At 45.3% G+C, this 14,570-nt stretch overlaps 1 protein-coding gene across 3 annotated transcripts in view; it reads left to right on the top strand.

Annotated features, from left to right (window-relative positions):
* Positions 1–14,570, top strand: part of ptpn21 (protein tyrosine phosphatase non-receptor type 21) — a 41,861-nt gene that overhangs the window by 8,373 nt on the left and 18,918 nt on the right. For 2 of the 3 annotated variants that reach the window (XM_063183559.1, XM_063183558.1), the window contains exons 6-14: positions 1,811–1,881; positions 4,777–4,864; positions 5,299–5,390; positions 5,645–5,732; positions 6,067–6,146; positions 6,417–6,524; positions 7,587–7,647; positions 7,832–7,910; positions 8,364–10,144. In XM_063183559.1, coding sequence (XP_063039629.1) covers positions 1,811–1,881; positions 4,777–4,864; positions 5,299–5,390; positions 5,645–5,732; positions 6,067–6,146; positions 6,417–6,524; positions 7,587–7,647; positions 7,832–7,910; positions 8,364–10,144 — 2,448 coding nt within the window. The remainder of the gene's footprint in view (positions 1–1,810; positions 1,882–4,776; positions 4,865–5,298; positions 5,391–5,644; positions 5,733–6,066; positions 6,147–6,416; positions 6,525–7,586; positions 7,648–7,831; positions 7,911–8,363; positions 10,145–14,570) is intronic. The other variant, XM_063183561.1, reaches the window with a different exon arrangement.

The raw sequence follows: 14,570 nt of genomic DNA, 5'->3' as shown, positions 1-14,570 counted from the left end.
AACCAAAAAAAGAATGCCAAAAACATACAGTTAGGGCCAGAAATATTTGGACAGCAACACAATTATCATCCTTTTCCACCCTATACCCCACCACAATGGATTTGAAATAAAACAAACAAGCTGTGCATTAACTGTAGACTCTCAGCGTTAATGTGAAGGTGTTAAAATCCATATCGCATGAACAGGAACGAAATAGCAACGATTTTTGTGTGTGTTGCCCATTTTTCAAGGGATCAAAAGTAATTGGACAGTAGGCTTCTCAGCTATTTTCCAGTCAGATGTGTGTTATTCCCATACTACACCATCACCAAGATGTCAATACAAGGTTGTAAAGTTCATTTGAAGTGTTCCATTTGCATTTCCATATATTTTACGGAATATCCATGAGATCCAAAGTCCATCTGTCACCATCAGTGATGCAAGCCATCATAAGGTGCAAATAAACCCATTTGAGAGATGGGGAAACATTGAATATGATTAATTCAAGAGTTCAGAATGTTGGAAAAAAGAAATACCAGAGCAACACCAAATTACCTGGCAGACATGGAAGACAAATGCTGTGGATGACAGACAATATTCTGTATCTGGTTAACAAAAACCCATCTCCCAACAGTTGGCCAGATGTAGAACAGTATCCAGGTGAACGGTGGAGACATGTCCAAGGCAACAATCAAGAAAAAGATCAAGAACATTGAAGAACACTTCACCATAGGAAATACAGAGGGTTCACTAAAAGATGTAAATTATTGATTGCATCAGAAATACCAATACCAGATTTGGCTTTGCCAAACAACGTCTTAAAAAGACTGTATAGGTCTTGAGTTACATCCTATGGGCAGAGGAGACAAAAATCATCTTGTACAAGGGTAATGGGAAGAAATTGGTATAGAGAAGGGAAGGAACTGCTCATGATTCAAAGCATACCACCCAATCAGTGAATCATGGTGGTGTCATGGTGTGGACATGCATATCTGTCAATACGATTATCCCCTTGTATTTATTGATGATGAGGACTACCGACAAAAGCCACAGGATGAATTCTGAAGATTTTCAGGCTATATTATCATGTCATATTAAACCTAATGGTTCTGGACTCATTGGACAATGCTTCACAGTGCAGATGGACAATGACCCAAAGCTTCATCTGAAAGCCACTAGCCATTTCTACCCCAAAAAAGTGGAATATTATTCAATGGCCCAGTCAATCACCTCACCTGAGTACGGTTGAGCAAGCATTTCACTTGCCGGAGGCAAAACTGAAGGGAAAACACCCTAAGAATAAGCAGGAACTGAAGACTGTTGCAATAGAGAGCTCACCATAGCATCACCAGGGATAAAACCCAGTGTCTATTGATGTCTATGGATTGCAAATTACAGGCTGTAACTGACTGGAAAGTATTTGCAACCAAATAATTAGAAAATTGAAAGTTTGATGTATAAATGTTAGACTGTCCAATAACTTTTGGTCCCTTAAAAATGGGGTAGCACTGATAGAAAATGTCATAATTCCTTCACAGTTCACTCAATTTGGACGCAAACACCCCCATATATTAAAGCTGAAAGTCTGCTGTTAATGTACATCTTGTTTGTTTCATTTCAAATCCATTGGGATGGTGTACAGCACCAAAAACATGAAAATTGTGCAGATGTCCAAATATTTATGGCCCTAACTGTAATATTAAAGAAGGAGCAAACCTTTTCCCTACATACTGTATGAAGACCTCATAAATATGTGATAAGGGTCAGTGTCACTGACGGTGATATGGTGGGCTGTGCTGTTTCGTGGCCTGATTTCACTTTTTTTTCACAGGGCTGGATTCAGGATGAGAGGGTACTGGAAGAGGCCACACAGAAAGTTGCCATGCTCTATCAGAGCTATCGGTGAGTCTCTGCACTGCTAGTGTCTCTCAACTAAACACACAGCTAGCAGACAGTAAGTAGCTATGCTCTATCAAAGCTATCGGTTAGTCCCTGCCAGAGTGTTCAAAGGAAAAGTAGAAGTAAATGTATGGTGTAAGTACAACACTAGTGAAGGATGTTACATAGTCGTTACACACACAGTTATTCTGTTGTACCTAATGAGGTGGATAGACATTGTTGTTACTTAAAAGAAACTTAAAGTAAACCCCCCAAATTTGATTCAACCAGCGCAGAGTCCAGTGCATAGATTTATAGTGACTGTAGACCAGTTATTCAGTGAAGTTTCTTGTGTTGGAAGGTAACTATGGATGTTTTTTTTTTTTTTACTACTACTTTACTTTGAACACCTGGGGCCTCATTTATAACGGGTGCGTACGCACAAAAGACTGCGCACGCCAAGTTCACCGCAAGGTTTGGTATTTATAGAAAAAGAACTTGGCGGTAAACATGCGCAGCTCCACGCAAAGTTTGACCCATGCGTAGGCACTAAACAAAAGGCCGAAAAGCGGAAAGCGTGACCTCAGGAGGTAACTGGAAAAACGACCCGAAATTGGTTGAAGAAAAAAAATCAAAGGTCACGTGTCACGATAGCCACTTTAACATTAGTTAATCCAGTTCGCAACGAAAACGCGGTTGTTTGTTGTTTGGTAATGGTGGAAAATAATAAGTAGGCCTACCTGGCCTATCCATAGCCACATGCATGTAATAGACGCTTCAAATTGTACGTTTAGGATAGGCATACGTTACATTTGGAAATACCCTACATTTTATTAACAATAACCACGGACCTTTCCAGTATCGGGCTATAATCGTAGGCTATAATTGTGTTCCGAGTCTGCAAGGAATTACGTCAACATTTAAGCCAGTTGCAGACTCATCTGCTCGAGTCCCAAGTGCATCTGTAATGGTTGATTTTCTCAGCCATACTGTACTGGCAAGCGCAAGTGCCATACTAATGGACAGCTTCGTCTCTTGTTGCATATCATTTCTTTTCCATGCGGTTATTCGTCATCAAAGCAGAGGTGTGCATTTGACAGCTGGCCTTCTACACTGATAATGTACGTTTATAATACACACATTTAATAAATACAGACTAGAAAATGCCCATAGGCTATGTCATGCTGTCTGTGGATATGTCGACCGACAGTTGGGGCGTCGCTTTGAACTGAAAGCAGACAGCTGCAAGCAGTGACCAACGGCAATTGTTGAAAAAAGTTTAAACCCGGTGCATATGTGGTGCGATGAGACCGCGAATAGATTTTCTACCGGTGAATTTCACATGGGGACATGTCATGTGAGATGTTTCCTTGACGCAGCTATTTTCCCTTTGTTCACAACTCAATTAATACTAGCCTACATGTCCATGACTTGGCAGGTTCATGTCCATGCCATCCTTATTTTATTTATTTTTTACTTCTGGTATAGCGTGATTTTTGTCAACATAACCATCCACATGCTGCAATTAAAGGTTTTATTTTTGTAGCCCACGACTTCCCAAACTTTGCCCAACGTTCTCTAGGCCTATCTAATAAAACTGTTTGCTCCACATGTGGTAAATAGGCTATCTCGTCTGCTTTCCGCACGCCGTCCACAGATATAAATATTCATTTTGGGCGTTTCACTGAATATTCATAGATAATTATGGGTGTGTCCACAGGTGCGCACATTTGCCGCAACTTCAGAGTCAGTTGGGATTTATAAAGGGAAATCGACGTGGAACGTGCGTGCGCCATGCTTTATAAATCTGAATATTTTCTTGCGCACGCACATCCTGAGTTTCGTGCGTGCGCCATCTTTTGGCGCATTTCTTCCGCAAAGTTTTATAAATGAGGCCCCTGGTGTTTTTCTCTCGCCCAAACACTCAACTAGCACACAAAGTTGTCATGCTCTATCAAGGCTATCTGTGAGCTCCCTTTACAGCTTGGCGTCTCTCACCTAAACACAGACCTAGCACACAGAAAGCTGTCATGCCCTATGAAAGCCCTGCACTGCTAGTTTCTCTCCCTTAAACACACCACAACTAGCATACGGAAGCAATGCACTGAAAGGCAGTATGAATCATCTTTTATTACTGAAATGTTCGGTCTGGTTTGAGCAGGTTTTGATTGCCTGCAGACAGACTGTACTGTAGTGCTGTCATCTGGCTCTGTTTTACACAGTGATGAAGGCCAACTGTTTGAAGACGATGGACTAGACTGATTTATATCCCTATTGTGGATAAAAAGCTATTTCCACGAGGAGCAGAGCAGGCCAGGAGTCGTCAACTCTTCCTTAAGAATTGAAAGACCACCTCCTGCTCCTCTTTTTTTCCATCTCTTGAGTTTATGGTGTGTGTATAGATGCGTAGATTTCTAAATCCTGTACGCATCTGGAATGGAGAGCCAACACTTGGCTGCCATTGACGGCTTGTTCTCAGAGTGGACAGCATTCTAGTGCAGCAAGCTGCGTGCGTGCGTGCTTGTGACTGTTTGTGTGACTGATGAGTTGAGGAAAACGGCCCCATCCCAGATTACGTGCATGAAACAGATTCCTCACATTGCAATGCTGAGTACTTCAAAAGATGATGATGACGATGATGATGGCTCCGTGATGACACATCTGAGGGAATAATATGGTTGCTAAAAGGTTTTTTTTTTACTGTGCGTTTGTGTGTCTGTCCCATGCGTTTGTGCGTGCATTGCAACCTATGTGTACTACTGAGTGCTACTGAGCTGTGCTGAATACGGCAAAAGATGATGATGAATATGATGACTTTCTGATGACAAATCTGAGTGAATAATGTGTGTTTTTTTATGTGTGCGTCTGTTTGTGTGTGTGTCTGTCGTGTGTCTGTCGTGCGTCTGTGTGTGTGTGTAGGGGGTTACTGGCCCCCGAGGCCGAGCTGCTGTATATGCAGGAGGTGGAGAAGATGGAGGGCTATGGCCAGGAGACATATCAAGCCAAGGTGAGAAAACGCCAAACGACTGCCACAGTGCCACTGCTGAGATGCAGAACAGCCTCCACTCCCATCTGTTAACTTCAAACTTTGGCTGGCCTTCACTTCTTCGTTCTCACTCCTGCGCTCTCTCTCTCTCTTTTGCACTCTCTCTCTCTCTCTCTCTCTCTCTCTCTCTCTCTCTTGCTCTCTCGCTCTGCTCTACTCTCTCTCTCTCTCTCTCTCGCACACACCTTTTGCTTGCTCTCAAACACACATTCTCTCTCTCTCTCTCTCTCTCTCTCTCTCTCTGTCTCTCTCCCTCTCTCTCTCTTTCTCTCTCTCTCTCTCTCTCTCTCTCTCTCTCTCTCTCTCTTTCTCTCTCTCTCTCTCTCTCTCTCTCTCTCTCTCTCTCTCTCTCTCCCACTCATTGATGTTCTCTGCTACTGTCATCCTTGCCACAGGACAGCCAAGGCACAGACGTACTCATCGTGTCATGTCTTGAAGCGATTGTTGTCAAGCACAAGATCGTCGGCAAGCCACAGCTAGTTTTCAGGTAAGCGCATAGTCTTTGTCTTGGGGACATGTCATTAGATGACATAGTAGACATTCAACCTTGAACCAAAGGGGAGGGCATAGTCTATTTTGCACGGCTCAGTCTATCAGGCGTACCCCTGGAGGTGTGTAGATCCCCTGACTTTTTTTTTTAGTTGCTCGGTCAATGGTGACCTCAGCGCTGTGCTATGTGTATTGGTAACACTGTTCCTATTCACTATTATTGTTTTTTTTTTCTCCAATTGCCCCGGCTAGGTGGAATGACATCAACAACATGACTCACAACAAGTCTTTCTTCGCATTGGAGCTGGCCAACAAGGAGGACACAATTCAATTCCAGACGGTAAGTTTGCCTGGAGCCAGGTCTTAATCTTTTCGTTATCCTGTTCATATTCTGGATGGGGCGCGCGACTCCAAATAAAGCGTTTGAATTAGCCCACTAAGCTTGTCCCCTCCGTGCATGCGTGCGGGTTATTTATAGACGGGGACCCACTGTCATTATGTTTATCAGATGAGCACTATGATCCCCCCCCCACCACCACCAGTGACACAAAACTCCCCTTGTAATGCGTTTGTAGTTGTCCTCACAGAGACTCGTGTGGATAAGGCCTCCTTTGTCCTCGTCTATGTTTATTACATATTTTATGTATTTATTTGTCTGTTTGTGGAATTCCTAGGAGGACATGGAGACCTCCAAGTATGTCTGCAGAATGTGCCTGGCGCGACACAAGTTCTACAAAATTAACAAGAGCAGTCTGTAAGTCGGCCCACCGTGGACTGTGCCCTGTTCCTCTTTTGTGTCTGGACCTAATTTTCTGACTGTGCATGTGTGTGTATATGGATGTGTACTTTGGTGTGTGTTTGTGTGACGACCTGTCTGTGTCTGGACCCAATTTTCTCAGTATGCCTTTGTGTGAATGGGAGAGATCTGTGTGTGCGTGCGTGCGTGCGTGCGCGAGAGAGAGACGACCTGACTCTCCTCACTCCTCCTCTTCTTCTTTTCCTCCTTTTCCTTTCCTGACTCCAGAGAGGAGGACACCACCCCTCCCGAGGGCTGGCAGAAGTCCATTCTCTTTCTCTCCTTTCCTCGCTTTCCAATGCTCTCTCGTCCCTCTATGCCTTCTAACAACAAGGGGTGAGCGCAGTGTGGCTGCCTTCACAGTCTCCCATCCCATAGCACACCCGTGGTCTCTTAGAATGCATACGGCCTTACCATAGCACACCTGTGGTCTCTTAGAATGCATACGACCTCACCATAGTACACCTTGGGTTACTTCCCTTGCACAATACCTCTGGCCTTAAAGGGGTATGCCACTATTTTGGGGCTTAATGTAGTTAAAATCGTTGGCTGGGGTTTATAAAGGTGGTAAAGTGTCTTGTTTTTCATGTAAGCCGTTGTCTTGCTTTAAGACAAGTTGAAAGAGGGAATATGTCGCTAAGCTAGTGAAAGTCAATGGATCCGTGTAGCATAGCATGCTACACGAATTCATTGACTTTCACTAGCTTAGCGACATGCTCCCTCTTTTAACTTGTCTTGACTTAAAGCAAGACAACGGCTTACATGAAAAACAAGACACTTTACCACCTTTATAAACCCTGGCCAACGATTTTAACTGTATTAAGCCCCAAAATAGTGGTATACCCCTTTAAAAGAATAGCTTACATACGGCACAGGTGCAAATTAGCATTGTACGTAGCTAACTCTGATATTGGAACTGTCTTGTACAGGGTCCCTGCGCCTGTGGCCTATCTAGAATGCATATGGTCTCCATAGTACACATTGGGTCGACAATATCTGTGGCCTAACTGTAGAATACTGGTGGCCTGTACAGAATATTTGTCTCTCAAAAGCTCTTAAAAATCCCTGTAGGTACTGTTGTGTGCTTGGGGCCATCTCCATAGAATCTCGTTAGAATACACACAGCCTCTCTGTACCATACCTGTGCCACTCTCTCTAGAATGCAAATGGCAACTTCATACTACTCCTGCGGCATTCTGTGTAAAATAGTTGTGGCCTTCCCATATCTAACCAGTGATCTCTTTGTAGCGCACTAGAGGCCATTTTTTGGATCCCAAAAAATTCATCCAGATGTAAAGTTGTAGTCTTAAGGAGTGGTGTAATTGTGATGTCATTAAAATGGTCTGCGTGTCTCGGGCAATTAAATCAGGGTCTAACTTGTGCCCGATGTTTTGACAGCCAAACTCAGCCAACCGCTGTCAACCCAGTGAGACGGAGGTCCTCCACACGGATGTCCCTGGTGAGTTTTGATTGGACTCTCTTGTACTGTTTTCAGACCTGCCAGAATAGGTTGTTATTGTACACCTGAATACTACAGTAACTCATTGCGGAATAAGAGAATTCTCTCTTCTATTCCCTGAATCCAGTACTGCTCTGCTATAGCAAATGATGATGTATGACTCCTTTTTCTCTGTGTCTCCCAGCCAAAGCAGCCCTACATGATGCCGCCCCCACAATTGCACTACAACGGACACTACACAGAGCCTTACACATCCTCCCAAGGTGCCTTCCCTAAAGCTCTACTATACGCACATGATGAGTCACTGCTGTTCAGATACTTTTCAGGATATGAGTAGTCTTCGGCCATACATGGGCTGAGCAGTTGGGTTTTCATATGACTCAATGATTATCTAGCTATGGTTTGATTGTGATGGATTATATAATGTGAATGTGAAGACATGAGTTTGAATGGCAGTATATGGGAGTTGGGCTGGATAAATGCAGAAAGGTTGTCATTGCATTTGTGTAAAAGCCTAAATTTGAAATTGATATAACAAAGGGACAATTATAACATTTAAATTAATTGCATTATTATCCTTAAAAGCCCTTCTATGTATTGGAAATTAGCCTTGCCTTTAAATAACGTGATGCTTTTTGTTGTTGTGTCTACAAGTGTCCCTGTCAAATAAACCATGACTGAAATAACATTTCCCTCTCCACCCTCCGTCCCTGCAGACAACCTATACATGAACAGCCAGAACGGCTACTACTACCACTCCCAGACCAGCCTGGACCGCTCGCCGCACGAGTACAACAACGGCCGGCTGCGCAACGGCAGCGTGTACAGCGCGCACAGCACCAACTCGCTCAACAACCCGCAGCACTACATGCAGCCCTCGCCCATGTCCTCCAACCCCAGCATCACCAGCACCGACGTCATGCGCGCCGACTACGTGCCCTCGCACCGCCACAGCGCCCTGCTGCCGCCCTCCTACCGGCCCACGCCCGACTACGAGACCGTCATGCGGCAGAAGGGCCAGCCAGGGCCGCGGGCGCACGGCGGCGGCGGCGGCATGGGCCTGAGCCACGGCGTGGAGCGCCAGAGCCACTCCATGCGCAACCTCAACATCGGCAGCTCCTACGCCTACAGTCGGCCCGACCCGCTTGTTTACAGCCAGCCGGAGATCCGCGAGCACATACTCAGTGGCGGCGGCGGCGGCGGAGGGGGTGGCGGAGGGCAGTACCCGTTCCACCTGAACTACAGCTTCCACAGCCCCGGGCACCCGTACCCGCACCCGGGCGAGCGGCGGCCCGTGGTGGGCGCGGTGAGCGTGCCTGAGCTGACCAACGTGCAGCTGGTGCAGCAGGCGCAGGAGTACCAGCAGCCCAACATCATGCGCACGCAGGTGTACCGCCCGCCGCCGCCCTACCCGTACAGCGCCCACCCGCGGCCCGCCAACAGCACGCCCGACCTGTCGCGCCACCTGTACGTCAGCAGCAGCAACCCGGACCTGATCACGCGGCGCGTCCACCACTCAGTGCAGACCTTCCAGGAGGACAGCCTGCCCGTGGCGCACTCGCTGCAGGAGGTGAGCGAGCCGCTGGTGGGGCCGCCGCGTCAGGCGGCGCGCATGCAGAAGCGCAACTCCATCGAGATCGCCGGCCTGGCGTACGGCCTGGAGGGCATGCGCATCAAGGAGCGCACCATCTCCGCCTCGGCCGCCGAGATCCCCTTCCTGCCCATGCTGAGCCAGCAGCAGCAGCAGCCGCCACCGCAGCCCCTGGTGCCACTCTCCCTGCCCATAAACATGCCCGGCGTCAACATGTCCGCCGCCGTGGTGCCCAACAACGCGGCATCCTCGGCGTCAGAGCTCAACATGCTGCTGGAGCGCAGCGTGAAGGACGAGTGCGAGGAGGCGGGGAGTAAAGAGGACGTGCGCTACGGACACAAGAAGTCACTGTCGGACGCCACCATGCTAGTGCACAGCAGCAGCGGCGAGGAGGAGGAGTTTGACGACGAGGGGGGGCGGCACACGCCCCAGTCTCAGGACGCCCTGGCTGGGCACGGGCCCGGGGTCGGAGGAGGTGTTGGCGTGGGGCCCGTGGGCCTGTCGGTACAGATGGAGCAGCAGCACATGGGCGTCGGGATGGGTGGTGGTGGTGGTGGTGGTGTGGGACAACAGACGCCCAGGGAGCCACCACCTGCCTACCCCTTCCCCTCCGCCCTGGACCAGATCCTGTCTGGCCCGCCACCGCTGGCCTACCAGCCTCACCCGCCAATCCACGAGGCCGAGTCTGAGCCTCTCTATCTGCCCATGGACCCCCGCCTGGCACTGCGGGACCCCAACACCACCACCACCACCACAGCGGCCACTGTGGTGCCCACCGCCATCTCGGACACAGACCTTAGCGGGGTACAGGGTAGAGCCAAGGCCAAGCAGAGGGATGTGCCCAAGAAGCGGCCCGTCTCGGATGTGCCCGGCGGTAGGAGGCTGATCGAGGGCCTGCCCCCTGTGGTGAGCTTTGCTTTCTTCATCACGTGCTCTGCCTCTCTGTTTCTCCATCTCTCTTGCGCACACTCTCTCTCTGTCTCTCGCTCTGTCTGTCTGTCTGTCTCTCTCTCTCTCTCTCTCTCTCTCTCTCTCTGATGCCCATTCCTGCCCCACTTGTGTCTGGAATCAAAGTGCTTAACACTTATTTCATGACCATTAGTTACCCAAAGGAACCAGCAGAGAAGAAACGTGTTTTCCATTTTGCTCTCTGGTAGCCTGGTTCCTACCAGACCCGTGTGTGTGGGTGCAGCTCTGATGGCGCTACAACACACATGGAGGTCTGGGAGACTGTAGCAGGATTCCATTTCTCCAGTCAAAAAAAATAAACAGAGCATTTATTGCTTCAATATCAATGGCGGCTTGCATGGAGGAGTCACAGTTCATATAGACTATATTGACGCTTTAGAGATCAACAGAAAACATTTTGAAGGAATTTGTTGATATTGAAGCAATAAATTCTCAGATTTTTTTTTTTTGACTGGAGAAATGGAATCCTGCTACGGTACCTAGTAGTTGATCTCACGAAGCTGCGAGGAACTACAGGTCGGGCAAGAGCCAGGCAAGCTTTCTGGTTCCCGACCACTCATATTATCGGTGTGAAAATGTCAGTCTGTCTGAGATGAGGTGCGGCAACGGGCAACGGCACAGTTCTCTGTCAGCCTGAATCTGTGTCTCTCTTTTTCTCTCTCCTCTCGCTCCTCTTATTCCTCTTTGCATTGTTGTTTTCCCCCTCTTCCTCGTGTCAACACTGCCGTCTCCATGGGGTGATTCTCACGAAACGCGCAACAAAGGTGTTTTGACAACCATTTTTTCAAAATGCTTTTTTGATTGAATTTCTTTTTGAATCAGTTACATTAAAGTGTACAGTTACTAAGCACAATAATATCAATTTACCTGACAACTATTTAAAACACATTTTCTAACGTTTTAAAAGTCCATGTCTGCTAAAATGCTCATTACCGCAATTTTTTTCTTTCATGAGATGTATTAGGAAACTTAATTGTTCTTGCAGTTTTGTTCATTGAATATTGATAGTTGTACTAGGGGCTACATAAAACACTCAAAAAAGATTTTTTTCTTATTATTGTAGTTTAAGAATTTTGCCATTTTACCTCATTACCGCAATAGGATCATTTGTTTTCCTCTTTAATTTTAGAATAAATCAGAGAAAACCTACAATTTCGGTTCAAAAATATACTGAAGTGAAAGAAACATGAAAGGTACTGTGTTCATAAAAAATATATATGAATACAGTTTTCCTTTAGTACTTTTTTTTACAATTAAGTGCTCATTTCGGTAATGAGGGATACGTTTCGGTAATGAGAATGAGTTTTCGGTAATGAGAATAAGGAGGAATAAATTGAACTAAAGGCAAATATTAGTAAATGATGTGATTTGTTATTATTATTAGCACACCGGCAGAGTCTCCAGGGCAGAACTAATCAAATGACACCTGCTGTAATAATATGATAAATATATTCTATATAAAACCGTCCATTAAGCTACTGAAGGATATTGGGATTCAAGACTTAACCCAGCCAAAGACCATAGGTCAGGGGTGGGGAACCTGTCTCGAGGGCCATTTGAGGCCGTTTAATCAGGCCCCCGATATAAATTAAATGTTATGCATCTTCACATGAAATATGACATATTTTGTAAAGGAATCTTACAAAATACATTTACAATACAATTAAATTATATTCAGGGGAACTAGAGAAGGTGGGGTCTGTTTTAAAGGTGGCTGCCTTCAATATAGGCCTAATGTGCAGGGGGAAATCCTGGTTTGTGTTCTTAATACGGCTCTCTGAGAACTTTTACGGCCCTCAGATGAATTTGAAGAGGCCCCTCGAATGAAAAAGGTTCCCCACCCCTGCAGTAGGTGAAGAGGCGAGGCCCCTCCTGGGCACCAAAGTAACATCATAGTATTAGGGGTGAAGGCCAAGGGGTGCACTCTGAAGTTAAAGTTAGTCCATCATCAAAACACCAGAGGGTAGCCACCTGATGACCCCTGATACATCCCACTCCTCATCCCCACCCTGAATATGACATCACAACTCACCACTGATCTCTCCAGCCAAAAATCTATAGTGGACCAGAAATCTAAATCTTGTCATGAGAAGGAAAATCATGTCGCTGTGCGAGGTCGTGCACTGGACTTTTTTTTCTGACTCGGCGCGCACCGGCAACTAGGAAGTAGGTAGTAGAAGGAACAAGAGATGACTAGAGTAGCTTGTATGGTATGCGGGTTCGGTACACCTTGGTTTTAGGGTCACAGTTCGGTACATTTTCGGTACAGTATCACTATAATGCTGTCCGGACCAAAGCCGGAATTCACAATGAACGTTATGTGTTATGAAATATCACTGAACACCACTAACTGCTTGTGTTGCACATTGCACATCAATGGCAGTTATGGGTTAGGTCATCAGACTCCCGATTCCCGACCCGCCAGGTTGGTGGAGGGAGTAATTAACCAGTGATCTCTCCCATCCTCCTCCTTGACTGAGGTACCCTGAGTATAGTACTGCTCCCGTTCGGGCACTATTGGGGATGAGGCATAAATGCGGGTGAGGCATAAATGCCATTCTGTTGTGTGCAGTGTTCATGTGTGTGCTGTGGAGTGCTGGATCACGACAATGGGAGTTGTAGTTTCCCAAGTGGGCTTTCACTTCACTCACATTTTAGAAAAAGAAAAAATGTTTGGTTTTCAGGACAATATCAGACATGCCCATAATTAGTATAGGGTACATGAAACACAGAATTAAAACGTTGCAAAATCCTGCTCTTCTCTTGCAGTATTGTTCCGTTGCACTACCTTAACTTCCTTGTCATTTTCTAGCATGTTTGATACTTGTCAAAGGGTGGCACAATAGACTTGGAAATTTGAATTGCTGTGAATGGGCATTTTCAGTTAAACCAGTGCAAAGTGCATTTTGAGGCTGTTTTGATCCAGTTGCCTTTCCACTTACCCAGGACATCAAGAACCCACAGCATGACTAAAAGATGGGTACATGGGTGTTTGAGCATGGCTAAAGGATCGGAGTACGAACCTTGCTAAAGGCTGCAAACAACATGCATAAGCAGTTTCTAATTTGGGAAAGTGTAAAGGCAACTACAGCATTCCTCCAAATGATTCTTCTTACTAGTTTTGATTGAAATATTCTAAAAACTGCTTCACACTGAATTCGCTAAAACATTCTATTCACTGCTATTTCAAATGCCAAGCCTTTTGTGACACCACAAAGATTTTGGAAGGAAGTCAAGTTAGTAAAAAAGGATAAATACTCAAACCCACTACAAATGAGGGTATGACAACCAAACACAGAAAGCAAAAAACCTGTCAATTTCTGGAAAAGCACATAGACTTGAAGTGAGTCGACTTTGTCTCCCAAATTTTTCCCTTTTTTCCATCTACGCAATCTGACAACTTCACTGCGAGAGCTGGCTTCGTTATTTGCAATTGCCTTTGCATTGGGTGACATCACTAGGCAATTTGATCATTTTTTGCATCAAAAGACCACATTTCGAGGGTGGAAACAGCCAGAATATTGATTCATGGGTTGGCATGTGAGCAAGAATTAAGTTGTGACTTGCTACTCTCCATGAACTCTCACAACAGGGTTTCTGGTCCATAGTCGATTATTGTTCTTCCAAGGGTGGGACAAAATGTAAATGTTACCACAACATTAGCCAGAAAGGATGAGAACAGAAAAATGGTCTATGAACAACACCTATATGACCACTCAATTTAGCCTATGTAATGTATAGGGAGATGATCACTTTTACAACCCCCATTAGATGAAGGAACTATTGCATATGTTAGGCATTTACTTTTGGTTTGTTTAATTGCAATATTGTATATCGAATATCGATTCAATACAATTGCATATTTCAACCTGAAATGGATGCAATTTCACTTAACACTTTCATCAAGTGCTTTAACTATAATTAAGTGACATAGTGACAATATTTATACTGCAAAAATATATTTTGTATTTAAGGTTGCAGTTGCATGTTTAAAAATGTACATAAATAAAAAGCGAAATACATATATGTCATGAAAATATATTCTAAATGTAAATCACCATAGAGTCTCATTACCGAAATTGACAATCCTCATTACCGAAAGGTACTTAAAACATTGCGGTAATGAGAATGTGTATTGCGGTAATGAGATGGCTCAGCACAGTAATGCTAACTGTAACTTGAGTAATTATGACATAGCTAATTCATGACCATTGTTGAATTCTGAAAAGGAATACCCTATTACCAAGCAAGTTTAAAATGAAAAAATCTTTTTCATTTCGAAATATTGACTGATTTCGGTAATGAGAACCACTTTTGTCGTATTTGCATATTTTTGAGACAAATTGTGACATTTTACAGGCAA

Source organism: Engraulis encrasicolus, chromosome 19 (genome assembly GCF_034702125.1).
Source record: "Engraulis encrasicolus isolate BLACKSEA-1 chromosome 19, IST_EnEncr_1.0, whole genome shotgun sequence".
Taxonomy (NCBI): Eukaryota; Metazoa; Chordata; class Actinopteri; order Clupeiformes; family Engraulidae; genus Engraulis; species Engraulis encrasicolus.
The sequence above is the reverse complement of the archived record's forward strand: the minus strand, read 5'-3'. Positions and strand labels throughout refer to the sequence as shown.